The 26,974-nt window shown below is 46.7% G+C and overlaps 1 protein-coding gene across 1 annotated transcript in view; it reads right to left on the bottom strand.

The window, feature by feature from the left end:
* Positions 1-7,086: 7,086 nt before the first annotated feature.
* Positions 7,087-26,974, bottom strand: part of enpp1 (ectonucleotide pyrophosphatase/phosphodiesterase 1) — a 55,417-nt gene continuing 35,529 nt past the window's right edge. The window contains exons 18-24 of the mRNA XM_084314874.1: positions 24,530-24,569; positions 23,898-24,058; positions 21,576-21,711; positions 20,120-20,194; positions 18,413-18,545; positions 17,366-17,510; positions 7,087-7,823 (exon numbers count right to left, since the gene is read on the bottom strand). Coding sequence (XP_084171000.1) covers positions 7,671-7,823; positions 17,366-17,510; positions 18,413-18,545; positions 20,120-20,194; positions 21,576-21,711; positions 23,898-24,058; positions 24,530-24,569 — 843 coding nt within the window. The 3' untranslated portion in view covers positions 7,087-7,670. The remainder of the gene's footprint in view (positions 7,824-17,365; positions 17,511-18,412; positions 18,546-20,119; positions 20,195-21,575; positions 21,712-23,897; positions 24,059-24,529; positions 24,570-26,974) is intronic.

The raw sequence follows: 26,974 nt of genomic DNA, 5'->3' as shown, positions 1-26,974 counted from the left end.
CTGTACTGCTACATCTACATAGAGGCTGCGCTAGCTGCCGGAGCTAGGCTGGCAGACAGGGCTGGACCAGCATGAGAGAACAAGCTAGCTGGAAGGACAGTTCTAGCTGTGGGAATACTGACCTTGCTAGCTGAAGGGCAGTCCTAGCAGTGGGAGAAACAACACAAAAAAGTGGAGGCCATGCAGAGGGACCGGGTTAGCTGCTTGGGCCTGGCTAGCTACAGGGCCTATGCCAGCTGCAAGGCTGCATTAACATAGAGGCTGTGCTAACAGCCGGGGCCAAGCTAGCAGACCGGGGCCATGCAGAGGGAAACTGGGTTAGCTGCCAGGGCATGGCTAGCTACAGGGGGGTCAAACAGGGCAAAACGGGAAGCAAACAGGGGAGCTAACCGGGGAGACCAACAAGCTAAACAGGGAAGCTAAACTGGGCCAAACAGGGGAGTAACAGGCTAACAAGGGAGCTAAACAGGACTAACAAGGAAGCTAAACTGGGCTAACAGGGAAGCTAACAGGGCTAACAGGGGAGCTAGAGGGGACAAGAAAAAAAAAAAAAGGCAAACTCAACATACACAGTCTGTGCTGGCTGGGGTCGTAGACTTGGTGGGGTCGTACTGTTATGGTTTGTAACCGACCCCAATCGCACAACACAAGACAGGTATGGTGGTTTGCCAAGAAACAGATATTTATTGAAACACAGGGAAAAACAGGGAAAAGGGCACTGTCCCTTTAAGGGAGAATCACAAATGCAGGAAAAGGGAACACTATGGGAAGGTAAGGGAAACGCCTAAGGGAAGGTTAAGGGAACGCCTTGGGACAGAGGAACTAGAGACTAGGTAAACAAGGGACAAGGAGAACTAGGGAGAGAGGACTAGGGACTAGGAGAGCTAGGGATAGAGGACTAGGGACTAGGAGAACTAGGGAGAGAGGACTAGGGACTAGGAGAGCTAGGGATAGAGGACTAGGGACTAGGAGAACTAGGGAGAGAGGACTAGGGACTAGGAGAGCTAGGGATAGAGGACTAGGGACTAGGAGAACTAGGGAGAGAGGACTAGGGACTAGGAGAGCTAGGGATAGAGGACTAGGGACTAGGAGAACTAGGGAAAGAGGACTAGGGACTAGGTGAGCTAGGGATAGAGGACTAGGGACTAGGAGAACTAGGGAAAGAGGACTTGGGACTAGGAGAGCTAGGGATAGAGGACTAGGGACTAGGAGAACTAGGGAAAGAGGACTAGGGACTAGGGGACTGAGGAGAGAGGACTAGGGACTAGGAGAACTAGGGAAAGAGGACTAGGGACTAGGGGACTGAGGCCCGCGGAGGCGGGCTGGGAAACAGGGAGGAACTGGGAGGACTGGTGGAAATCATCTGGGCCGCTCTGCAGGACAGAGGAGATAGTTAATGCACAAAGGGGAAAAAACAGAGCAGGTGCAGAACAGTCCAAATAATCAAAGTGAACAAAGTAATAATATCTTCGTGTGACAAACACACAGGGGGAGATGTAAAGTCCAAAAATACTATTCTAAGTGAGAACCAAAAACAGAGGCAATACGCTGGGAGAGTGACATCACAATCTAAACTCACCCAGCGTATGCGTAATGGTACAGGAACAGGCAGCGGGGCGAGAGCGTCGCCACCGGGGCGCCGGCTGTCCGAGCCGAGGACAGAGTGGTGCTGGAACAGGCGGCGGTGGCGAGGGTATCGCCACCGGGGAGCCGGCAGTCCGAGCCGAAGACAGAGTGGTGCTGGAACAGGCGGCGGTGGCGAGGGTATCGCCACCGGGGAGCCGGCAGTCCGAGCCGAGGACAGAGTGGCGCGCCACACCTTGGTGTGCGCGTCGGAACAGAGAGACGCATCGGGGTGCGTCTGCCAGGAGGAGTGTGCCAAGCACGAGGATCCTTGGAAGATGCGCGTTGCGCGCTGGAGACTGGAGAGCGTGCCAAGCTCGGAGGTCTGGAAGATGCGCATCAGGCTGGGAGTGCGCGCTGGTACGGAGGAGCGTGCCAAGCTCGGAGGTCTAGAAGATGCGCGTCAGGCTGGGAGTGCGCGCTGGTACGGAGGAGCGTGCCAAGCTCGGAGGTCTAGAAGATGCGCGTCAGGCTGGGAGTGCGCGCTGGTACGGAGGAGCGTGCCAAGCTCGGAGGTCTAGAAGATGCGCGTCAGGCTGGGAGTGCGCGCTGGTACGGAGGAGCGTGCCAAGCTCGGAGGTCTAGAAGATGCGCGTCAGGCTGGGAGTGCGCGCTGGTACGGAGGAGCGTGCCAAGCTCGGAGGTCTGGAAGATGCGCGTTGCGCGCTGAGGACTGGAGAGCGTCTGCGCTGGTCTGGATGTGCGTCAGGACGAACAGCTGCGCGGGGGTCTGCAGTGGAACGCTGGGGTGCCTCCCGTGGAAGTACCGGGAGCGCAGACCAGTCTCCCCCACAGGCAACGGCGACAGCTGGCGAAGGCTGGAGCAAACATCTCGACGCCGGAGAATGGAACAGCATAGGCAGACAGAGGATCTCCCGAAAGAGTCTAGATGTTTAGAGAATATGACTCGGCAAGTATACAACACGACCCCACGCCAAAACGAGGGGAAGCGCTCTGGTATTTAAAGCCCACAGGGGGACTAATTAGCCTGCCACCACAGGTGCGAGAGATAAAAGAATATCGAACAGGTGTGGCCACTAAGGGTAAGGAACGAGAGGGTGGGGGCTAGAGAGAGTGAGTGAGAAGGGAAAATAAACAGTATAGAAGGGAAATAAACAGTATAGGCTTAAAGAAACAGAGAAAAGGTAGTGAGCAGCGGGCAAAACCTCACAGCTTCATACAGTAAAACAAGTTAAAAGAATAAAGACCAAGGTAGAGATATAGTGCAAATCGTTTAGTAATAAATAGATACAATAAAATATGGTGTAAACTTGTGTCTAAAGTGAATGTTACAGGTGAATGTTTAAAGTGAGTATGTGGATGTGTGTGCAATGAATGTAGAATGGATGGGTTAGTGTTGCATAGAGTCATTGAGCATCCTGATGGCCTGGGGATAGAAGCTCCTTTTGAGTCTTATCTCTCTGTACTTGCCACGAGACTCCTCTTTGAAGGCCTCGTCTCTGGTCCTTCTCCTGCTCCAGTTTGAAGGCCTCGTCTCTGGTCCTTCTGTTCCAGTTTGAAGGCCTCGTCTCTGGTTCTTTTCCTGCTCCAGTTTGAAGGCCTCGTCTCTGGTTCTTTTCCTGCTCCAGTTTGAAGGCCTCGTCTCTGGTCCTCCTTCTCCTGCTCCAGTTTGAAGGCCTCGTCTCTGGTCCTTCTGCTCCAGTTTGAAGGCCTTGTCTCTGGTTCTTCTTGTGTTCCAGTTTGAAGGCCTGGTCTCTGGTCATTCTCCTGCTCCACAATTTGTAAAAGATATTCCTTAGGGACTCATAGGAATGCTTGTTGTGTGTATTGCCATGCACTCTACTTTGCACGTTGCGTGTGCACTGTGCATTCTTGTCATTTCAGTGTGTCCGTATTTTGGGATCATATTCTAGAATTAAGTCTAAATGTCTATGTCTGTGCATGTTATATGTGCTCGTTCTTCCTGTGAGTGTGCATCTGGCACATGCAGTTTAGTGTGTAAGGGTAAAGGTTAAGCCTAGATGACATTAATGTCAACCCTAGGCAAGTGAGTGAGTGTGTGTGTGTAGGTTGTGAAAATAACCTGTGTCTATATGTGAATGTGCCCCTTCCACATCTGGACCCAGTTGGCAGAGAGATAAAAACAGACTATTCCAATACCTAACACTTGTTTACCATGGGTGTATAATATATTGATTACATATTTCATCTGCATAAATCAAACAGTACTTTTATTTTTCTATAATTCTTTTTTATAATAAAGGTACGACTGACCAAGCTGGAGGTACCGGTGACAGCTGGATTCGAACCCAGAGTCTCTGTGGTGGTAGTGCTTAGAACCTCTATGCTACCCAGCCACCCAATCAAACAGTACTTTAATGAATCCTCTTCAAGCTTCTTCTCTAAGCTGCTAACATGTGCCTCTTCCTCGACCAGCCCCTGGACTGCTGACTGTGTTATGCTGGAGGGCTTCTTGGCGTTTCTCTTCAGCATGCTGTAATACTAATAATAATAATAATAATAATAATAATAATAATAATAAATTGTATTTGTATTGCACTTCTCGTTCACTAGGATCCCAAAGTGCTACAGGGTTAATAAATAGTTAAAGGAAAACTCCAACATTTTGGGAAATTAGCTTATTTGCCATCTACCCTGGAGTTAGACAAGAAGATACAGTACATACCTTTTTCTTCTCTGTGCATGCAGTAGGAGTAGGAAGACGTTGGGAACTAGGCTAATGGAGGAACCTACTTCCAGTGACTGACGCTAAGCTAGGCTAATGGTGCGTGTCTTCCTACTCCTACTGCATGCACAGAGAAGAAAAAGGGTATGTATCTTCTTGTCTAACTCCAGGGTAGATGCCAAATAAGCCAATTTCCCAAAATGTTGGAGTTTTCCTTTAAAACAATTAAATAATTATTAATAAAAAATGTAATACAGAGTAAAATGTTTATAAAAATAGAACATAGTTAGAAACACATTATAAACAGAAAATGTAAGTCTGTCGCTGCTCTCTCTCCTTAACCAAGAGTGTTGTTGATCATCATGGCTCTCTTTCAGCAGCTCTCCTGCTCTTGATTCAGCTGAAAAGGGAGTATGGGAGTGAGCTCCTCTTCCACAACAGACGTTTTTTCAACCAGAGATGGATTTTATTCAAGCCTGTTGGTGGATTGGGGTGCCGAGGGTATAGTGCTTAACTGGGTTGAGCGTGGGGTGGAGCTGTCCTTCTACCCTCATTTTAAGAGGCTCTGCTTGGGAAGGAGTCTGTGGCAGATAATGTCTTTCTGAGGACTTTTACACAACTCCCATGTCGAGTTCGCTGTGCATATTTTTCAGCTGTCATTCCGTTGCAATCTCCTAAAAAAGTGAATATTTGCTCCAGAATCCAACAGCAGCTCCGACATGCCGTCCAGTGAGTCTGAGCAGCAAACATCATAGGGGTTTTTCCATTGTCATAGTGTTCATATCTGCACCACCCTTGAGGAGAAGCTCCACCGTCTGTTGGTTCTTCATACTGACTGCCAAGGGAGTGGCCCCCTCGTTTGTTTCAGTCACAGTAACATCACACCAATGGAGCCAGCAGAAAAGGTAGGGATGCAAGCCGCCATGTGCATGCTGTGCTCCCCGCCTGGTCCTGTGTGTTGAGGTCAGCATGATTCTTCAGCAGCATGCCAACACATGCACACATGCACATGCTACTTTTTTATTTTTTTTGTATCATGGCACTTCCACACTACCAAAGGGTTAACCCTTTCACTGCCACACGACAAATGGTTAATCTTTTCACAACCACACTACAGAAGGTTAATTTTGTGTGAGCCATGTATGTTTTAATTTTGTATTAGATTTCAGATTTACCAAACTATATTTCTCTTGAGGGTATAGCCTTGCTATATATGAAATACATTGTGAACCATGAACAACCTCACCCCCACCCATTGATGATGATGATGAAGACTTTATTTCAGACTCAAGGTCCATATTACACATATACAAAACAACAACAAGAATACAATAACAAAAGAAACAAGGCCAACAACATAGATTAAATTTAAATACATTGTGAACCATGAACAACCTCACCCCCCACCCATTTAAATACATTGTGAACCATGAACAACCTCACCCCCCACCCATTTAAATACACTGTGAACCATAAACAACCTCACCCCCCACCCATTGAAATACACTGTGAACCATAAACAACCTCACCCCCCATCCATTTAAATACATTGTGAACCATAAACAACCTCACCCCCCACCCATTCAAATTAGGGCTGGGACTTTATCGCATTAATTTCGATGAATTAACTACAGAAATAATTAAAAGTAAAAAAAAATTGATGCATTTAATCGCATGATGGTTTTTCTTTATTGTGTAAGAATGTTACCTTTCAAAGGAGACCAGACTCATGCATGTGCTATAAGTATAATACATCGCAAATTACTTTTTCTCTTAGTCTGGTTTGTTCATAAAAAAATTAAATAAGAGAAATTAAGACCAATCAAGAGTTTTTTTCCCCAATGGTCAACTGTTCTGGAATGTACTTGAAAGTACTGCGTTTTACTTTTACCTCGAAAGTGCTTGAGTTTACAAAAGGTCCTTTGCGCTATATATATATATTATTCCTAAAATTGCTGCACTTTGTTAAAAATGGCATTGATCTGTTAGTCTGTGTAGTAGCTAATACAGGATTTTGCTGCTTAAACGTATGTATAATGTATATTCATTGATTCACTCGTATACCAAAATTCATTTGAATTGAAAAATTATGCTTTTCGCAACAAATATTGATATGCGATTAAAATGTGATTAATTTCTATTAATTAACTATAAAGTCTCAAATTAATTCGATTACAATTTTTAATCGAGTCCCACCACTAATTAAAATACACTGTGAACAATGAACAACCTCACCCGCCACCCATTGAAATACATTGTGAACCATAAACAACCTCACCCCCCACCCATTGAAATACACTGTGAACCATAAACAAAGAATCCAAGTATAACATGTTGATATGGACGCGTTTATTTCTGCCACTACTGAAAATGCAGTGGGCTCATACACACATGCACACACAATGTACATAAGCATGTGTGCACGCACACACACACACACACACACACACACACACACACACACACACACACACACACACACACACACACACACACACACACACACACACACACACACACACACACACACACACACACACACACACACACACACACACACACACACACACACACACACACACACAGTCCAATATTCCCAAAATGTAATTGACCTGGTATTCCATACTGTTGTCAACAGAACTATAAAAAAAAAGTATAAAACACAATTGGTACAGTGTAAACAAAATACAAAAATAACAATCAAAGTACATACAATGCCACTATTTGGCAAATACATTGTGGCAAATGTGGTTTTCCTGTTTCTTGATGTTGTGGACCAACCCCCCCCCCCCCCCCCTTTCACTATATCCTTATTTTGGGTCATTGGAGTCTCCACCCTGACTGCAACAGCCAACTCTCCAGATTGCCAACATCTGATTCCACAGCTGCTGGCAGGAGTCCCTCTCAGGCACAAACAAACGTTTCCAGAGTGTCTGGGGTTCCTTGAAAACATCCCGCCATTAAAACCATGTGCCGTCAGTATAAATAGAATCTTGACGTCAAGAAATCTTTTTATTTTTTTTTCTACGTTCCCCCCCTGCCCTCTTTCTGATAGGAATCTGCTCTTTGTATCGAGGAAGAACTGTGAAACAACCACTGCTGCATAAATAGAAGAGATATATTCTAACCACCAACGCCCTTTTTTTGGTTCCTTCCCCCCTTTCTGTTATGGAGCTGAGGATATTTAGGTCGAAGCAGAGCCATGTGATGGCGTCTTTGGTATAGAGATCAGGTAAAGCTATTGACAGTGGGCTACATTAGGTTGCTGTGTGTCCTTGGGGGCAAATGGCTTTTGCACAGACTGAATTTTTTTTCTTTCTTTTTACATATTTTTTTATTATTATTATTTTATTAGATTTCTTTTTTTTATTGCTTTCTATAAAATCGATTGTCTCTGATCTTAAGATGCCGTTAGAAATGTCTTCAGCTGTAGCGTCTCCTCCACTGATATTCTGTCGTGGTAGAAACTCAGTCCAGTTAGGAATTCAATGTCTCTGACCCGCGCTATGTGGAACTGGGCCCAATCTTCAACCCACGCAAAGTCGCGTCCATCCTGAGGGGAGAAGAGAAGAGAAGAGAAGAGAAGAGAGGATCTTTTTAACACGTGTTAACAGGCACTGTAGATAATACGTTTTGTGGTTTGTAACAGCTGAGAACAAGACTTGTATTTAAACCCTTTCACTACCGCACTGCCAAATGGTTAACCCTTTCACTGCGACAATACAGAAGGTTAACCCTTTCACTGCCACACGACAAAGGGTTAACCCTTTCACTACCACACTACAGAAGGTTAACCCTTTACTATCACACTACAGACGGTTAGTAAAGGGTTAACCTTCTGTAGTGTGGTAGTTGTTGTGAAGGATCAGATTAAACCGAATATGTATATTTATTTATATATATATATTTAATTGTATTTGTATATCGTTTGATATCCCCTGTATATTCCTTGTACAATATGCATTGAATATCCCCGTTTCTACTAAACATCCCATAATAGTTTCATTCTACCATTGGACGAGAACCTGGCGCCAGGTTGCCATACCCCTAGGTCCAAGTTCAATCGTGCCGCCTAACATGTCGAGGCAACCCCCGGTTCCGCGCAGTAATATGCCGGGCAAAATACGAATGGTACTATTTGTTCATAGCGCATATATATATGGCGCTCGTAAAGTAGAACTTCTTTTAGTCCAGTTCTTTACCCTCCAACAGAGTGACAGACGCAAAAGCCTCCCCACGACGCACGTGCGGTGTAGTAGGGCCTACTTGGCCCAGAATAGGCATTGAGATATCGTGTAGATTAATAGTTGAATGGTCATAGTTTGGCACCATACCGTCGAGTTGGACGTATTCTATTAAGCTAATAATAGTCTATTTATGTATGGTGCATCGTTCGGTTCGAGTTCTACAGTTATCAGTACCCCCATCGTTCCTGACGTTATCTGGACGCTTATCCAGGCTGGTCAGACCCCTAGTGGTGATTGCATCCGAGGAGCTCCGGGTCAAGAGCGACTGGACCTGTATATTGGATTACTCCACCCGACGACGGCGAGCCTTCCACGGCTCTTGGATTATGCTTTGTGTGCTTTGATTATTCCATGGATAAAGGCCAACACTGTCGAGTGTTGGAATTACCCCCCGGAGAGGACTCCAGGTGAGGCGGCGCTCTACACGTGAGGTCGCACCACGTCTCTCCGTTGTGGACCGGCAGATACCGTTCCACAGAGGGTCCAGCTGTATTCGTCTGCGGCCCGAGGTTCTGTGGGCACTGTGTCCAAGACTTTGGATTCTCCCAAGACACCGTCGGCCAGATGGGATACCGCCAGCGGCTTCTCTAACCCCCCCCTCCTACTGTCTTACAACCAGCGGGACCCCCCCCCCCCCTTAGTGTATCCAGCTATAATCATTTAAGTACCATCGCTATCGTTTCCTAAATATTCCAGGTTGTATACTTACTCCCTGCGCAACCAGAGATTGGACATTCAATGTTGATTTACCTACGAATACTCATTTGCCATAAAAGTGCATATTCAATATTTCAAATCATAAATGTAATTAAGTGAATGTTGTATACACCCTTTGCTGTATTAAATATTCGATTTGGTACATTTGTGTTGGTTCGTTTCATCAGGTGGGAAAGTGTTCATCATACTTATATCTTGTACTGGGTGGCCAGAAGTTAAAGTACATGAGGTAGTGGTATTAAATATCATATCTAACAATACAGTCAGGGAATTGTACCCCTCAGCTACAATTGGTCCTTCGAGCCGGATGGTAACTAGTGTAATATTAATATAGTGTTATTAATATCGAAATGGCCTATGATGAACACTCCACGAAACGATCCTCCTAACCTAGAACGCCCGCGGCGCAGACGACAGACACCTCAGTACTTAGAGGCTTACACTGTCAGTCAACTACCTAGCCTTCGACAAACGGTAAACGTAGTAAAAGTAGAAAGTAAAATTATGTCTGACCTTAACGACCAGGTTTCCCCGACCACAGAGGCCCTAGTAGGTCCTAATGTAACTGACCAAGCCCACGGTGGGGACCAGGAGGGAATCGACATGCCTTTACCCCCCGCCACTACTCAAGAAGTAGTCCCCGACAAGCCCCGGGAGGAAGACAACCCTACAGAGAGAGAACTCTGCACGGAAGAAGAAGAGGAGAGCGCCGAGGAACTAGAGCTCCAGGACTCCCCAACGAGTACCCCCAGGAGCGGTTCACGCAGGAGCGGCTCACCTCCACTACCGCCTTCCCCCAGCGAAGCGGAGAGGATACTACAACAGGCGTTCCTCGCCAGCCTGACAGCCTCTACCGAACACGATCGGCTCCAAGCACAGACGCTTAGCGAGCGCGAACGTCTCCAAGCACAGGCGACCAGCGAGCGCGAACACCTCCAAGCACAGCAACGGAGCGAAGAACAGCGCACAAGTCTGGAGATGAGACGCTTCCAGATGGAAGAGAATATGGCAAGAGACCGGGCCGACGCCCAGCGCGCCGCTGCCGGTGCCCAAAGAGACGCAGAGCGCGACAGACTACAAGCGCAACTAATAGAGCAGCTGATCAAAAGGACAACTCCCTCTCCCTCCGCCAGGGGCTCAAGGAACTCGTCGAGACAGCAGTCAAGAGCAGCGTCACCGCAACGAGCAAGCGACCCTGAACTTGACCAACAGACCGAGTCTAGACCCCCCGCAGACCCCCTTCCCATACCGGTCCAAGCGAGACCCAGCTACAAGGAAGGAGCGGCCTACACTGCGGAGAAGCTAAATAAACGATTACAAGATCTGGAAGATTTGATAGAAGAAGAAGAGGGAGAAGAGGCGAACCAAGCCCGACGACAGCACAGTACTCCACCGGACCAGGAGGTCACATACAGTCCAGGCTATACCCCCGCGGCGCTGCGCTACAGACCCCCGACTCTATTTACGGGTGAGCACGACGCACGACCAGCCCCGAGGAACAGTACCTGGACCAGCGGGCCATGGTACCCTGCCAGTACCAGCCCACAGCGAGGCGCAAGAGGGGACTCGCCCAGGAGGTCTCTCCCCCAACGCTCGCCGATGTATCAGCCATCCACGGCGTCATACAACGCCACGCCGTCATTCCCAGACTTCGCCTATGAGAGTCGAGCACAGTACACGGAGCTCCGGATGTGTTTAGAGACAATGATGGTGGATGTCGCTGATGAACGCCACAAGTATGCAATATTATTGAAGCACCTGAAAGTACCGCGAGCGCACAATATAGCGCTAGCCTATGCTACCTCCTCGACCCCATACACAGCGGCCCTTGCAGCGCTGGATCAAAGATATGGACGTATATGGGATTACGTAATCCAGGAGATAAGGCATATTGACCGCCTACCCCCAGCCACAGACAATCGCTCACTAGACGACCTGTCAATCAAAGTGCAGTCCCTGGTGGGGATGCTGGGAGCTCAACGGGAGAAGGGCAGGCATGAGCTGTACGCCAACTCTAACGTTGAGAGGATTTTGGAGAAGCTGCCACCCGCAAGACAGGAGCGCTTTCGGCGGCAGAGGGACTACCGAGATCCCGACGGCCCCGAGCCATCCCTCCTTGATCTGGCCGACTTCCTGGCGAGAGAGGTCAGCAGCTTACGACTGGACACCTTCGGGCGGAGCACGCCAAGCTCCAGAGAGGGACCCAGGAGAATAAGTGATGGAAGAAGATCGGTGACTGTCATGCACCAATCAGAGTCAGTACCGAGCAGTAAGAGTCACAGCACCCCCTCGAGAAAGGAGAAGTGGAAGATAGCGTGTCCCTACTGTGAGAAAGAACACTGGCTGTCACAATGTGACTCATTCACAAAGATGAATGCAGAAGAAGTGAGCCAATGGATAAAGTCCAACCGGCGCTGTTATCGATGTGCGCGGCCCAACATGGCAGCCGAATGCCGCCTAAAGAAAAGGTGCAGCCGGTGCGATGGAGCCCATCTAGATATACTACACGATAGTAACGGAAGACGGCCTATACCTGCACCACGGAGCGGCACCAAGGCAAGTGTCATGTACATTGACCCCGCCAGCAGCAACGGAGCTCAAGTGCTCTTAAAGGTAGTCCGTGTGACATTGAGCTACCAGGATAAAGTCATGGACACTTACGCCGTCCTTGATGACGGGTCAGAGAAGACCCTTCTGCTCGCCTCCGCTGCGACTCAGCTGGGACTGCGGGGGAGCAAGAACGAAATGACGATTCGGACAATAAGAAGAGATTTAAAGACGATAAAGGGCGAGAATGTCTCCTTCACTATCGCAGCCAACGGGCAGCCAGAGCGACGGTACAAGATCACAAATGCTTTCACCAGCCAAGAAATAGGACTCTCGCAGTACACCTACCCTGTCACCAAGTTGATGGATAAATATGTGCACCTGCGCCAATTACCTATCCCGCTCATAGACGGCGCTACCCCGACCCTGTTGATAGGCTCCGACCATGCAGAACTCATAGTCCCGATTGACCGGGTCCATACAGGCCCCCGAGGCTGTCCTGCAGCAGTCGAGACCCGCCTAGGATGGACATTACAAGGCCCCCTCGCTAAATCTCTCAACCGAACCGCAGCCACTAGCTGCTTCCACTCCAGAACGACAGAAGAAGACACCACTCTCCTGCAGCATGTCGAGAGGCTATGGACCCTAGAGACAATGCCCTTTAAGGACGAAAAGAAAAACATTCGCTCTAAAGAAGACATTTACGCCATCCACCTACTCGAGCAGGGGACAAAGAGAGTCACAGTCGGCGGAGTGATGAGATACGCAACTCCACTCCTGAGGCGAGAGGGAATGCCCCCCTTTCACGCAAAGAAAGACGCCACGGAGCGCTATCTACTGAACACAGAGCGGCGCCTAGCCAAAGACCCCGCTCAACAGAGTGTGTACCGAGCTGAGATTGAGAAGCTAATCACAGCGGGACACGTAACAAAGATTGACATTAAAGAGGCCGATCAGACGACCGAATCATGGTACGTGCCGCATCACAAGGTCCATCACAATGGCAAGGATCGCATTGTGTTTAACTGCAGCTACCAGATCGGATCCCAAAATCTGAATAAAGAGCTCTTGCCCGGCCCCACACTCGGCCCCTCCCTACTAGGCGTGCTACTGCGCTTCCGCCAGGACAAGGTGGCTATAAGCGGGGATATCAAAGGGATGTTCTTGCAAGTGAGACTAGTAGAGGAGGACAAGCCTCTGCTACGGTTCCTATGGAGAGAGAAGATCGGAGATGAGAACCCATCCATCTACCAGTGGGAAGTACTCCCCTTCGGAACCACATGCAGCCCGTGCTGTGCTACATTTGCACTACAGAAACACGTCACAGAGGACCCAGCAGCAGATGAAGAGGTCCAACACAGTGTGAAGAACAGTTTCTACGTAGACAACTGTCTACAAAGCGTCTTGACTCAAGAAGAAGCCGAGGCTCTCCTAATCAAGTTACGCGCCTCCCTAATCAAAGGAGGCTTTGATCTCAGGCAGTGGGCCAGCAGTGACCCGCACGTATTGCGCAGCCTCTCCTCCGCAGACAAGGCTGCCAGCAGCGAGACCTGGATGGCGACAGTCCCAGGAGAAGCCCAAGAAATGACACTAGGATTAGTCTGGCGCTTCAAAACAGACTCGCTCCACTATAGACACAAACCCTTGGCTCCAGAGCAAGGAAGGTCGGCGGCGATACCGACCACCAGACGGAGTGTGTACAGAACACTCGCCAGACAATATGACCCGCTTGGATGTATTCTACCTTACACCACCAGGGCAAAGATGATTGTACGAGCACTATGGGACAAGGACCAGGGCTGGGACGACCCAATACCCGCACACCTTGCCTCAACATGGAGAGAGTGGGAGACGGAACTCCGCTCACTCCCAGGTGTCAATATACGCCGCAGCTACTTCCCATCCACAGTGAGGCCAGAGACATGCGAGATTGAGCTACACGTCTTCAGCGACGCCTCCGAAGTAGCCTACGGATCGGTTGCCTATTTGCGTGCCCAAGAGATGGGAGGAGAGATACACACTGCTTTCATACTGGCCCGCTCAAGAATAGCCCCACGTAAGCAACAATCTATCCCACGTCTAGAGCTCTGCGCAGCCCTCGCAGGAGCGCATCTAGCCACGTTAATCCAACGTGAACTCACCATTCCGGTGCATAGAACAATCTTGTGGTCAGATTCCACGACAGTACTCACATGGATTAAGTCTGATTCATGCAGATACAAAGTCTTCGTGGGAGTCAGAGTCACCGAGATTCAAGAATTAACAGAAGAAGCAAGCTGGAGGTATGTGAATACCAAACACAACCCAGCTGACGTCATCACCCGGGGAATGTCCCTGGATGACCTAACCCGTCGCAACATCTACAGTGACGGACCAGCATTCCTCCAGCTCCCGGAAGGAGATTGGCCTACGCCCACCCCGAGGGAAGCAAGTAGCGAGGAGGCTGAGAACAAGAAGCCTATGTTCTGTGGACTGAGCACTGTCGCCTCCACAGACCCGAACATAGATGACTGCATTACCCTAGAGAGTGCGCAACAAAGAACATTCCTGCGGCACCACCCAGAGATTCAGTCCACCACTGACATGTCAGCAGCTGACTACGAAGAAGCAGAACTTCTTCTACTACAACGAGCCCAGAGAGACTCGTTCCCCGATGAGCTAGACTGTCTACAGGGAGGAAACCCCGTCCCATCAGACAGCAGACTGATTCACCTGGCACCAGAGAGTGACGCACATAATCTCATCAGAGTGGGTGGTCGCCTGCGGAGAGCTCCCGATCTACCAGATGACATTAAGCACCCGATCGTCTTGAACAGCCGACACAAGGTCACAGAGCTGATCATAAAGAAATACGACGAGGATGTGCACCACGCAGGAGCAGAGAGAGTCTTCGCGGAGATCAGACGTCGTTATTGGATATTGCAAGGGAGAGAAGCAGTACGGCGCTTCCAGCGAACCTGTCTAGACTGCCGTAAGTGGCGCGCGCAGCCCAGCATACCACGGATGGCTGACCTACCCCCCTGTCGCCTCCGAATCGGCGACAAGCCATTCCACTCCACAGGCATGGACTGTTTTGGCCCGTTGTATATAAAGAGAGGAAGAGGCACCGAGAAGCGGTGGGGTATTGTATTCAAATGCATGACCACCAGAGCGATACATATCGAGCTCCTTCCGACCATGAGCACAGACTCATTCCTTATGGCCTTCCGGAGATTCATATCACGGAAAGGACAACCGTCTACATTGTTGTCTGATCACGGGACCAACTTCAAAGGCGGAGAAAGAGAGCTGAGAGAGAGCTTCCAAGCTATGGGCCCAGAACTTAAGACCCACCTCGCTCCAGCCCAGGTTGACTTCCAGTTTAATCCCCCGAACGCACCCCACTTCGGTGGAACCTGGGAACGAGAAGTACGTTCTATAAAGACAGCCCTGTATGCCGTACTCGGAGCCCAGACTGTGGCAGAGGAAGTCCTAATGACAGTCCTCACGGAGATCGAGGGAGTATTGAACTCAAAGCCCCTCGGTTACGTCTCCAGTGATGTAGCAGATGTCGACCCAGTCACCCCCAACACACTCCTAATGGGGCGGCTGGACCCCGCGCTACCCCAGACAATGTACAGGCCCGAAGAAGCGAACGGCCGAAGAATGTGGAGGTACAGCCAAGTACTAGCTGACAAGTTTTGGAGCAGCTTCCTACTTCACTACCTACCGTCTCTACAGACCCGCCAGAAGTGGGTAAAAGAGAGAGACAATTTGACAGAAGGAACAGTCGTCATGATAGTTGACCAGTCACTCCCCAGAGCTATGTGGCCGGCTGGCCGCGTAAGCAAGGTGATCACCGGTGCCGATGGCAAGGTCCGAGCAGCTGAAGTACTCGTCCAAGGGCGCACCTACACACGGCCGTGGCGAGGCTCATAGAACTGCCCCGACTCCCAGATACTATCGATGATGACCATGACCCTATGACTTTGTGAGTTGACTGACCCTTACAGCGGACCTTGAGTGGAAGACAGTGCGGTTAATCTGTCTCTGCTTAGCTAATTAGGTGGGACTAATTAGGGGGCGGCTGTTGTGAAGGATCAGATTAAACCGAATATGTATATTTATTTATATATATATATTTAATTGTATTTGTATATCGTTTGATATCCCCTGTATATTCCTTGTACAATATGCATTGAATATCCCCGTTTCTACTAAACAGCCCATAATAGTTTCATTCTACCATTGGACGAGAACCTGGCGCCAGGTTGCCATACCCCTAGGTCCAAGTTCAATCGTGCCGCCTAACATGTCGAGGCAACCCCCGGTTCCGCGCAGTAATATGCCGGGCGAAATACGAATGGCACTATTTGTTCATAGCGCATATATATATGGCGCTCGTAAAGTAGAACTTCTTTTAGTCCAGTTCTTTACCCTCCAACAGAGTGACAGACGCAAAAGCCTCCCCACGACGCACGTGCGGTGTAGTAGGGCCTACTTGGCCCAGAATAGGCATTGAGATATCGTGTAGATTAATAGTTGAATGGTCATAGTTTGGCACCATACCGTCGAGTTGGACGTATTCTATTAAGCTAATAATAGTCTATTTATGTATGGTGCATCGTTCGGTTCGAGTTCTACAGTTATCAGTACCCCCATCGTTCCTGACGTTATCTGGACGCTTATCCAGGCTGGTCAGACCCCTAGTGGTGATTGCATCCGAGGAGCTCCGGGTCAAGAGCGACTGGACCTGTATATTGGATTACTCCACCCGACGACGGCGAGCCTTCCACGGCTCTTGGATTATGCTTTGTGTGCTTTGATTATTCCATGGATAAAGGCCAACACTGTCGAGTGTTGGAATTACCCCCCGGAGAGGACTCCAGGTGAGGCGGCGCTCTACACGTGAGGTCGCACCACGTCTCTCCGTTGTGGACCGGCAGATACCGTTCCACAGAGGGTCCAGCTGTATTCGTCTGCGGCCCGAGGTTCTGTGGGCACTGTGTCCAAGACTTTGGATTCTCCCAAGACACCGTCGGCCAGATGGGATACCGCCAGCGGCTTCTCTAACCCCCCCCTCCTACTGTCTTACAACCAGCGGGACCCCCCCCCCCCCTTAGTGTATCCAGCTATAATCATTTAAGTACCATCGCTATCGTTTCCTAAATATTCCAGGTTGTATACTTACTCCCTGCGCAACCAGAGATTGGACATTCAATGTTGATTTACCTACGAATACTCATTTGCCATAAAAGTGCATATTCAATATTTCAAATCATAAATGTAATTAAGTGAATGTTGTATACACCCTTTGCTGTATTAAATATTCGATTTGGTACATTTGTGTTGGTTCGTTTCATCAGGTGGGAAAGTGTTCATCATACTTATATCTTGTACTGGGTGGCCAGAAGTTAAAGTACATGAGGTAGTGGTATTAAATATCATATCTAACAATACAGTCAGGGAATTGTACCCCTCAGCTACAGTAGTGAAAGGGCTAATGTATCCAAATAAAAATAATAATACAACAATTCCCATTGCAATAATGTAGCAAATGTTTCCACAGAGGTGTTGCAGGTGAACTGATGTGTGTTTTACTCACAGGACACGTCTCGGTGTGGTCGGGTCTGTGGGGCAGGATGAAGGACTGGGCCTGCAGGGGGCCCGCGCACACATCCGGGCTAAAGGTGGAGTTTCCACAGCTGGTCAGGACCACGAAGAAGTGGGTGGGGATGGGAGCCTCGTTCCTGGAGGAGGGGGAGGAGGAGACAGGGCATGAGAACTGTCTGCATCGAATCGAGCGATGAGGGGGGGGGGGGGCATTAACAGCACAATGTTCAGAAGTACTAACTAACAAGGAGGTGGCAGGCAGACATGTCTCTGGGGGAACCAACGGCACCAGTTCACAGCAGAGAACAGCAGAGAACCCACCCATCCCCCTCCAATGTACAGTTTCTTCCCCTTCGGATGTACTGTATATATTTTTTAATTTTTATGATATCTTTTTCTTACACAGTACCGTATATTTGTATGTCTTGTATGTCATAAATGTCCTGATGAATTGAAAATGGGGGACCCTGATGTAAACAAGACAAAAGTATTTTTCTGGTCTACAACATCCTCTTAGCAGTTGTTTGTATTGAGCCGTACTGTATTGTGTACCCATTCTGCAATCTGTTAATAAAGTTTTCAATAAATCGATCAAGAGAAATGTGTAGGTGATGGTATGTGAGGAGGTTTACTTTGGGAGAAGCATTGCTCTGGTTCAGCCTGGGAGGAGCCAGTTTGAGCTCTACATAAAGCTCTCTCTCTCTCTCTCTCTCTCTCTCTCTCTCTCTCTCTCTCTCTCTCTCTCTCTCTCTCTCTCTCTCTCTATTATATTGTTTACATACATCCCCTCTCTACTTCCCATTTCCCCACGTGGAATGCACCTGATTGGATAAATGACATCTAGTGGCTGAATGTTATCTATAGCACCTGTTTGCTGTTTATCATCAAGAAGACACAATTGTGTATCCAGATGATATATATATATATATTTATATATACAGTATATATACTGTATATATATATATATAAACACGATACGATAAACCACATAGACAATAAACAACACATATTTATCTACTGCCTGCTGCTGTTTACTCACGGTGTGGTGACTTTAGGAGCATCAAAGCTTCCATCATAGTTCTTGTCAAACACAGGCCCACTCATGATGTTGACTCCATTCAGTTTCTGGGAGTATTTCGGGATCAGAACATCATGGAAATAGGTCCAGGCGTCTGGAGGAAGGAGGAAATCCAAACAAGAGTGAATGAATGAATGAATAAGTGAGTGAGTGAGTGAGAGTGAGAGTGAGTGAGTGAGTGAGTGAGTGAGTGAGTGAGTGAGTGAGTGAGTGAGTGAGTGAGTGAGTGAGTGAGTGAGTGAGTGAGTGAGTGAGTGAGTGAGTGAGTGAGTGAGTGAGTGAGTGAGTGAGTGAGTGAGTGAGTGAGTGAGTGAGGAGTGGTGAGTGAGTGAGTGAGTGAGTGAGTGAGTGAGTGAGTGAGTGAGTGAGTGAGTGACATTGCCGGTCAAAAATGTGTTTCTTATCACATGTATCCTCCATTACTGTACGAAGGCTCATACAGAACCAAGCATTTCACTGTAATGTACCTTATATGTGACAAATAAAACAAAACTTGAACTTGAACTTTCTATTGCTCTGTCTCTGTCTACAGCATACTGTATTGGCTGTACCACCAGGGGGCAGTGTGTGCATTCTGATTTCTTAAAGACACTTGCATAGCTCATCACAGGCGCATAGAGACCACATCACAATATTATTGTAACACAGTTGATTCCCAACTCCCAATTGCAGGTTAAGCTTTATCCTAATGGAGCCTCTAACTTGCACTAGGTATCATTAGGTACATTTTTTTCCCTACATCAATACTACTGGCTTCACAATTAAGAACAGACTTTGCTATTATTATTAAAGATCATACAAGTTAATCCAAACCCTTTCAATATTTTCTGAAATATCAAATACGGCTTTCCTGTTGCTCTGTGGAAATTCAACGGGGAAAAAAGAACGGAAATTGTCCAACTCTATGGACTAAGTGGCTAATTTTGACACCAAATGACCTCAAGATGTCTACAGAGAATGGGCTGAAAGCTCCCAATGGCCTTTCATACAATAATAGTCTGCTGAGGAAGCCTGTGACTCTGCAAAAAATGCTTTTATGTGGGGACCAGTGAAAAAACACGTCAGCAGAATCTACAGCCTGGGTAAAAATTGACAAACGTATGTTTCACAGTCAGAGCCACACGTGAACCAAGACAGTCCTATATGTTATTACATTGGTATAGATATTTGGACTTGCAATACTTCCAATATTTCAGTATTGTAACTGTATAGCTGTTAACAATATAGCGTGTTAACAGCAACACAATCATTCAGTAATTTTTTAACAAATGTTTAACACGTGTGTGCATGTATTCTGATTAGGACGGCTCATACCAACGAGCTTGCTGGGAAATAAAGAGTTTAGAGAAGGCATAATGACTCATTAGTGACCAATGCCTCATTATTGAGCCTTTACGACGGCACTATAACCAAAAAATAAATAAAAATAAATCCCGGGCGTCGTGTTCCATTTCTTCATAACAGAGCGTGAGACGATGTCTAGTCGTGGTGCAGAAGGTAAACAGTGAGGTTTGAGAGCTCCTCGAACCATTACATTCCTAGAAGGTCTGCAGGTCTGGGAATATAAAACCCAGACCAATTTACAACCCCGTTCAACTTGAAACGTGGACTACAAATACAAATAATAGTATTTAAAATCTGTAAATAAATCTGTTAAAAGCAGCGCACCTTTAAAAGCAGGGAACATCGGCGCCATGTTGCTTGTGACAAGTGAGTCTGCTTCTGGTCTGTTGTCACCAAGATCTACACAAAGAAAACAATCAAGAGAGAAAACAGCAGGGGGGTATCAGTCACACATGTGTATGGCTTATCAAATTACATCATAAGCCTGATTGATTGTGGGAGATAAAACTCCCTTCCCCCACCTCTCTTTGATCTCCATCACCCATCTTCCCTTCCTACCCTCATCCCTCATTCTTAACCCCAACGAACCCTCCCCCACCTTTCCCCAAAATGTCATGACACACCACAGATGTTGAAGATCCGGTGGGGGCTCTCACATTCCTGGGTGTCCTAGCTAGTCACCTCGTTGATTGATTGATTGATTGAAAGTGTATTAACAGATTGCAGAATGGGTACAGTACAGTACAGCTCAATACATACAATTGTTAAAGGGGAACTATCTTATAAATGGCCTTTTTGAGTGTTTAGCATTGTTTCCTAGCTATGTGAACTTATATTAATATGATCTATGTCTCAAAATTCTCATATTGGCGCATTCTTCCAATTCTCCTCTCACAATATTCACCCTCACTGAACTGAGTCATTTGAAAATGTGATGATTTGTGATGTCAGAAAGACACTGCTGCATGTTAATGTTGAGGTACAAGATGAGCTGCACACAGTTCTGCTGCCCAGGCTCAAAACAGCTCGAGATCTTGAGGTAGAAAAATGCTGTTTTTTGAGGACTTGATTAGAAATACAAAACAATGAATAAAAATATATATATATATTACAGAGGTGTTCCATAGACTCACAGGAATTGTGTAAAAGTGCCCAAATAGTGAAAGAAATAGTAAAATAGTTCCCCTTTAAGGGGATGCAGACCAGAGAAAGACTTTCGTCTTGTTTACATCAGGGTCCCCCATTTTCAATTCATCATAACATATATGACACACACAACATACAGATAGACAGTACTGCTACATCTATACATTTATGACATACCAGATTTGCAAATACAGTACTGTTTGTGATACAAAAAGTGTCCAGAAAAAGAGTGTATATACATTTGACGTAGAAACTGTACATTGGAGGAGGTTGGGTAGGTGGGGTGGGGTTGGGTGGGTGGCTGGGGGGCTGTACATTGGAGGTGTGGGGGGGGGGGGTTGGGTAGGGGTTGGGTAGGGGGGGGTTGAGAGTCATCCAGCCATACTCTGACTATTTTTGTATTGATACTTTGACTGCGTTAATAAACTGTATTAACCAGGTCTCTTCTGACTGAGTAAGTTATTCAGCTTCGACTACTTTCCACCACAATCTTAACAGTCGCCCACACAGCCCTGCGTGTTGTGGGTCCAGACATCTGCACTGAATAACGTGAAGCGACGTGGCATAACAACATGTAATCTCTAATTCCACAGCGGCGTGGGTTTCAGGGGCGTCGCCTCCCGAAATCACTCACTGGGAGGATGCAGGAGGCCATAGGACAGAGACGGGTCGCCTCTGTACCGGAGACACATCTGGCTCGCCACCGCCGGGACGCGCACATCTGCACGCACACAGGCCTCCGGCTCCAGGCTCAGGGGTTGAACATTGGTCTGGCAGAGAGAGAGGGATCAAACAGAGTTGTCAGTGCCGGGTGGACTGAGCCAGTCTCTTGACTCGAGACCAGTACTTCTGGGTGTTGTGTAAGATCACTTGGCTTGACTATAGGCTTGCCTGTTGATTTGAGTTGGTCGGTGGATACCGATTTTGGGTTGTGGTTTACTATAATAAGAATAATTCAAAATCCAATTTAGGCAATGATATAGAAGCAAAAAGGAATACAGCTATCAAGACTAAAGAGATCCAATGACAGTCTAATCTGAGTTATGGAAAACCTCCTGCACATCTTTCATCTTTCTTTACACAGGGAGCACTGAGGACAATGCCATAAATCTTAGGATAAAATTGTTATGTCCGATTTAATTTGACTATGTTTTTCGTACTGTATTGGTATGCAATTTTCAGTATGCATTCAGTAGAATGCAAACACGCAGCCTATTCTCGCTTTAAAATATGTAACTAAAGTACAATGCACGTATTGTATCCACAATGTACAATGTGTATGTATTACAAATAATTCTATATTATATAAGTATATAATAATTATATATTACACATTCAAACAATGTAAATGTTAACATTTTCAGAAAACGTATACGTTTGCCTGCCGGGGATCGAACCCGGGACGCTACGCTGGTAGTGCTTTTATCTGGACATCACCTCACACTTTTCTGACAGCCTGACCCTAACCACACTTTTACCTTAAAGTAATGATAACCATTAAGCAAACCTTAAAACTAACCGTAGCCCTAACCATAACCATTAAGAAAAACTTAAAACTAACCTAACCATAACAATATCACGGATGTGTGTGGGTAGTGTAGTGGTGAAAGCACCAGCCTACTACTGCAGTGACTGCCTAGGCTAACCGGTCATGTCCGCTTCCATTCATTGTGCTAAGCTAGGCTAACATGCCGCCAGATAGCTTTTTACTGAACGCACAGAGAGAAAACTGGTATCTATCTTCTCGTCTCTCTCTGGAGAATACGGCAAGCTAATTTCCCAAAATGTTGGCGTGTTCCTTTAAGTCCTTTACTTTATCTGACGCGGTCATTCCGTACCCATTGTAGTTTTTCTAATGGGAACGTGTTGCCAATACAAAATGCGAAAGACACTTGTACGAATACTAAAAAGGGAGATGGCATTTGAAGAACGTAGCATGATTCCTACATGATCATTTCTATCCCACAATTCTTTGCATTTCAACAATTTCCATTTCCGATCAATAAAACATGCCGACTACTAAAGCGCTAACTGAAGGGTAATTTGTATGTTTTTTTTTCTCTCTGTTTTTCTCCCCATCCCAATTTAGTCGTACCTGGTTGTTGTTCGCATGTTCTCCTACGAGTCGGTACAAGGGCATCCCGAGTCGATCGCACGCTTCCTCCGATACGTGCGGCGACAGCCAGTGACGTCTTTTCACTTGGCAGCGAGGACTCTCATTTGGTGAAGTGTAACGCGTGGGAGGGCACGCTATCTCCACCAAGTCCTGCCCCCGCTGAGCAAGCGCCGAGACCTGACCTGTAGGCGTCGCTGTCCACAACGCCAGATTCCCACCCACCAGCTTCCCACCCCCTAATACTGCCAATTGTATTAGTATGAACGACCAGCCAAGCTGGTAGCAACGCCGAGAGCTGGGCTCGAACCCAGCATCTCCTGCGTTGGTGACGAGCGCAATCTCCGCTACGCCACCTGACCGCCCTGTATGTTTGTTTTGATCAATAAAACACACCGACTACTAAAACGCTAACTGAAGGGTCATTTGTGTGTTTGTTTTGATCAATAAAACACGCAGACTACTAAAGCGCTAACTGAAGGGTCATTTGTGTGTTTGTTTTGATCAATAAAACACACGACTACTAAAGCGCTAACTGAAGGGTCATTTGTGTGTTTGCTGTAAAAGAAAAAAAAACCAAGTGTTCTAGATTTATGACGAAGCTCGGCCACATAATGAGTGAGACGAGGGGAGTGAAAGCCAACACACACGCGCTCAGAAGATCCACAACTAAGCGGCCTCAGTGGCCCGGCTTCAGCGCGGCACAGCGCCTCGCGTATTGCTGCTTTTACGACCTCTTTCATGCCCACGGCCAAACCCCAACCACAGTAGATCTACACAACCAAGATAACTTGGTTGAACAGGGCTATGTTTAGACATGAAAGCACCAACCGGCAGACTCACCATGGGTTGGATGGTGTACGCCACCCATAGAGGCATGAGAAGGTCCCTGCTGTAACCGGCCAGGTAGTCGGAGTTGTGCAGCACACAGTGGTCCGCGTTCTCCTGGAGGACCCGGGGGGCTCCGTAGGGAAGGTGGAGGCGGCGGAGGTCGGCTTTGGAACCTACAGAAGGAGAAGACGTGAATAATAATAATACACTTTATTTGTATAGCACTTTCATACAATAATTGCAGCTCAAAAGACAGCCATAAAATGTGCACACAATTGGCAGATCAAGAGCAATGCATGAAGTGCAGACATAAAATAAGTATCAAAACGAGCATAAAATAGATAGCAGCAAAATAGACAAGGTCAAGGTAAGGCATAGAGCATTAAATCACATCGTTTTTCACATCAGGATCTAACATCTTAATAGGCCTCTTTGTTTACGGTTTGATTCTGTGGCTATTTAAAAATAGACAGTAATAAAAGAGTAAAATAGAATAGACAGAGTAAAATAGTGCAATAGTGCAGTGCAATAAAATAGTTCTCATCTACAGTATCAGTGAATAATTTAACGGAGAGCACACTTGTTACGATAAACATTCCATGAAATGTCACCACAGTTGGATGGCAAAATCAGATGGTACTTACTAGAATTAACATTCATGAGTTGTCTGTTCATAGTATCTTCCTGAAAAAGAGATTGGATATTTCTTTAGATGTGAAACGCCTCTTAGATTGGGTCTGTCCGTTACTCACTCACTCACAGTTAGACACTCTGTCCCTAGTGGTTCGATTAGATTCGATTAGATTACAATCTATTGTCATTACAGCACAAGTACAGTACAACGAAAAGAAGTTTGGCATCCAACCAGAGTGCAAATGTAGCAGTAAAGTGCAACAGCAATATATAATGTTCACTACAGGTGATTAAACTGGGTACAAAATATACAAATTAGTACTACTGAGTGTAGTAATCAGATGTATGATTGATTGATTGATTGATTGATTGATTGAAAAGTTTATTAACAGATTGCAGAATGGGTACAGTACAGTACAGCTCAATACATACAATTGTTAAAGGGATGCAGACCAGAGAAAGACTTTCGTCTTGTTTACATCAGGGTCCCCCATTTTCAATTAATCATAACATATATGACATACATGACATACAGATAGACAGTACTGCTACATCTATACATTTATGACATATCAGATTTGCAAATACAGTACTGTTTGTGATACAAAAAGTGTCCAGAAAAAGAGTGTATATACATTTGACGTAGAAACTGTACATTGGAGGAGGTTGGGTGGGTGGGGTGGGGTTGGTGGGTGGGGGCTGTACATTGGAGGGGGGGGGGGGGGGTGGGGTAGGGGGGGGGGACACTGTACACTGTACATTGGAATACTGACAAAGCCATACTTGGTAATTTACTGTACAACTGGGTTAAGACATTTGTAGGGGCCAGTTTCGAATTGCAGTCTCCCGTAGGTGTTCTTTGAGAGTGTTTTTGAAGGTGGGTAGTGATTCACATTCCTTTACAGCTTTGGGTAGGGCGTTCCACATTGATGTGGCATAATTGCGAAACGTGTTTAGTCCCTTGTTTGAGCCGAATCTGGGTTTAACATGATTTGTGGAGCTCCCTCTGGTGTTGTGATCGTGGTATTCACTGACCTTTGGGAAGTATTTTGACATGTACATGGGTACCTTGGTCGCGTAGTGTATCTTGTAGACCAGGCCCATTGCAAGTTGCTGTACTCTGTCGTCTACTCTAAGCCATCCTAGGTTGTCAAAGTGGGCCGGGGTGAGGTGGGTTCTAGGAGTCAGGTCAAGCAGTAGTCTGACTAGCTTGTTTTGAGATGTTTGTCATTTGTTTTTTAGTGCCTTTGAGGTGCTTTGGTACCATGAGGTGCAAGCATAGTCGTAGTACCCCTGAATGAGTGCTCCTGCCAGAGTCTTCAGGGTATTCTTGTTTACCAGAGAGGAGATCCGGTACAAGAATCGAGTTTGTTGGTTGACTTTTTTTTATTACATTGGATGCCATTTTGTCACAGGAAAGATTAGCCTCTAGGATGGAACCTAGGTAGGTAATTTCATCTTTCCTTGTGACAATATTGTCACCCACTGTAACCGAGAAGCCGTCGGTCTTGCTGAGTTTGTTATTTGAACCGAAGAGGACTCTGTTTTGCCCATGTGTAATGATAGTTTGTTGTCGGCGAGCCATATGCAGATTTTGCCTAGTTCCGAGCTGAGGGCTTTTTCAACCTGTAACTTGTTCTTGTCAGAGACCAGCAGGGCTGAGTCGTCCGCAAACAGGAACAAGTTGCAGTCACAAGCTGACGACATGTCATTTGCATAAATTATGAATAGTAGAGGTCCTAGTATGCTTCCTTGTGGAACACCACAGCTCACTGTGAGGGGGGGGGATAGGGTACCGTTTACCTCCACCATCTGTTCTCTCCCCTCCAGGTAGGATTGTATCCAGCTCACTGATAAACTATCAAAACCTATTGCTTTTAGCTTGTCAATCAGAATGGTGTGATTGACAGTATCGAAGGCCTTTTGTAGGTCCATCATGACAGTATGTACAGAATTGTAGTATAATATGTACAGAGGATTTGTATAGTCGACTTTGATTGGCCAAAATTTACCAACTACCCCCCCACGAATGCAAAAAATATATATAATGAATTATACATATATTTTTGGGTGGATCATTCCATTTGGGCTGTGGGGGTGCTTAATGTCTAAAGGAGTCGACTGAAGGCTTCTTGTCCTCTGCGAAAGCTGCAATTGGTCCACTGATGGATACATCATGATATTTGTCTTCTCTAGTGTGTTCATTAGACGGGTGAAATCCTCTTTCAGTGCCTCTGTGCCCGTTTTCTTAGGCAGTTAGCCTCGCTGGTATGAGCGCCATTAGCGTCAGCCACGCTTCTAGCCCTCTTTGCTTTTGGAAAGAATGATACAAAAAATATAAAAAAAAACTCGACTAAGAGGTTGTTAGTCGACTACGGCTCCTTTCGATCAATTAGTCATTTGTATTATCATTATCATTATGAATTGAAAATGGGGGACCCTGATGTAAACAAGAC

Source organism: Notolepis coatsorum (assembly GCF_963971535.1).
Source record: "Notolepis coatsorum genome assembly, chromosome: 5".
Classification (NCBI taxonomy): Eukaryota; Metazoa; Chordata; class Actinopteri; order Aulopiformes; family Paralepididae; genus Notolepis; species Notolepis coatsorum.
Note: the sequence above shows the minus strand (reverse complement) of the source record. Positions and strands in the feature narration are given on the sequence as shown.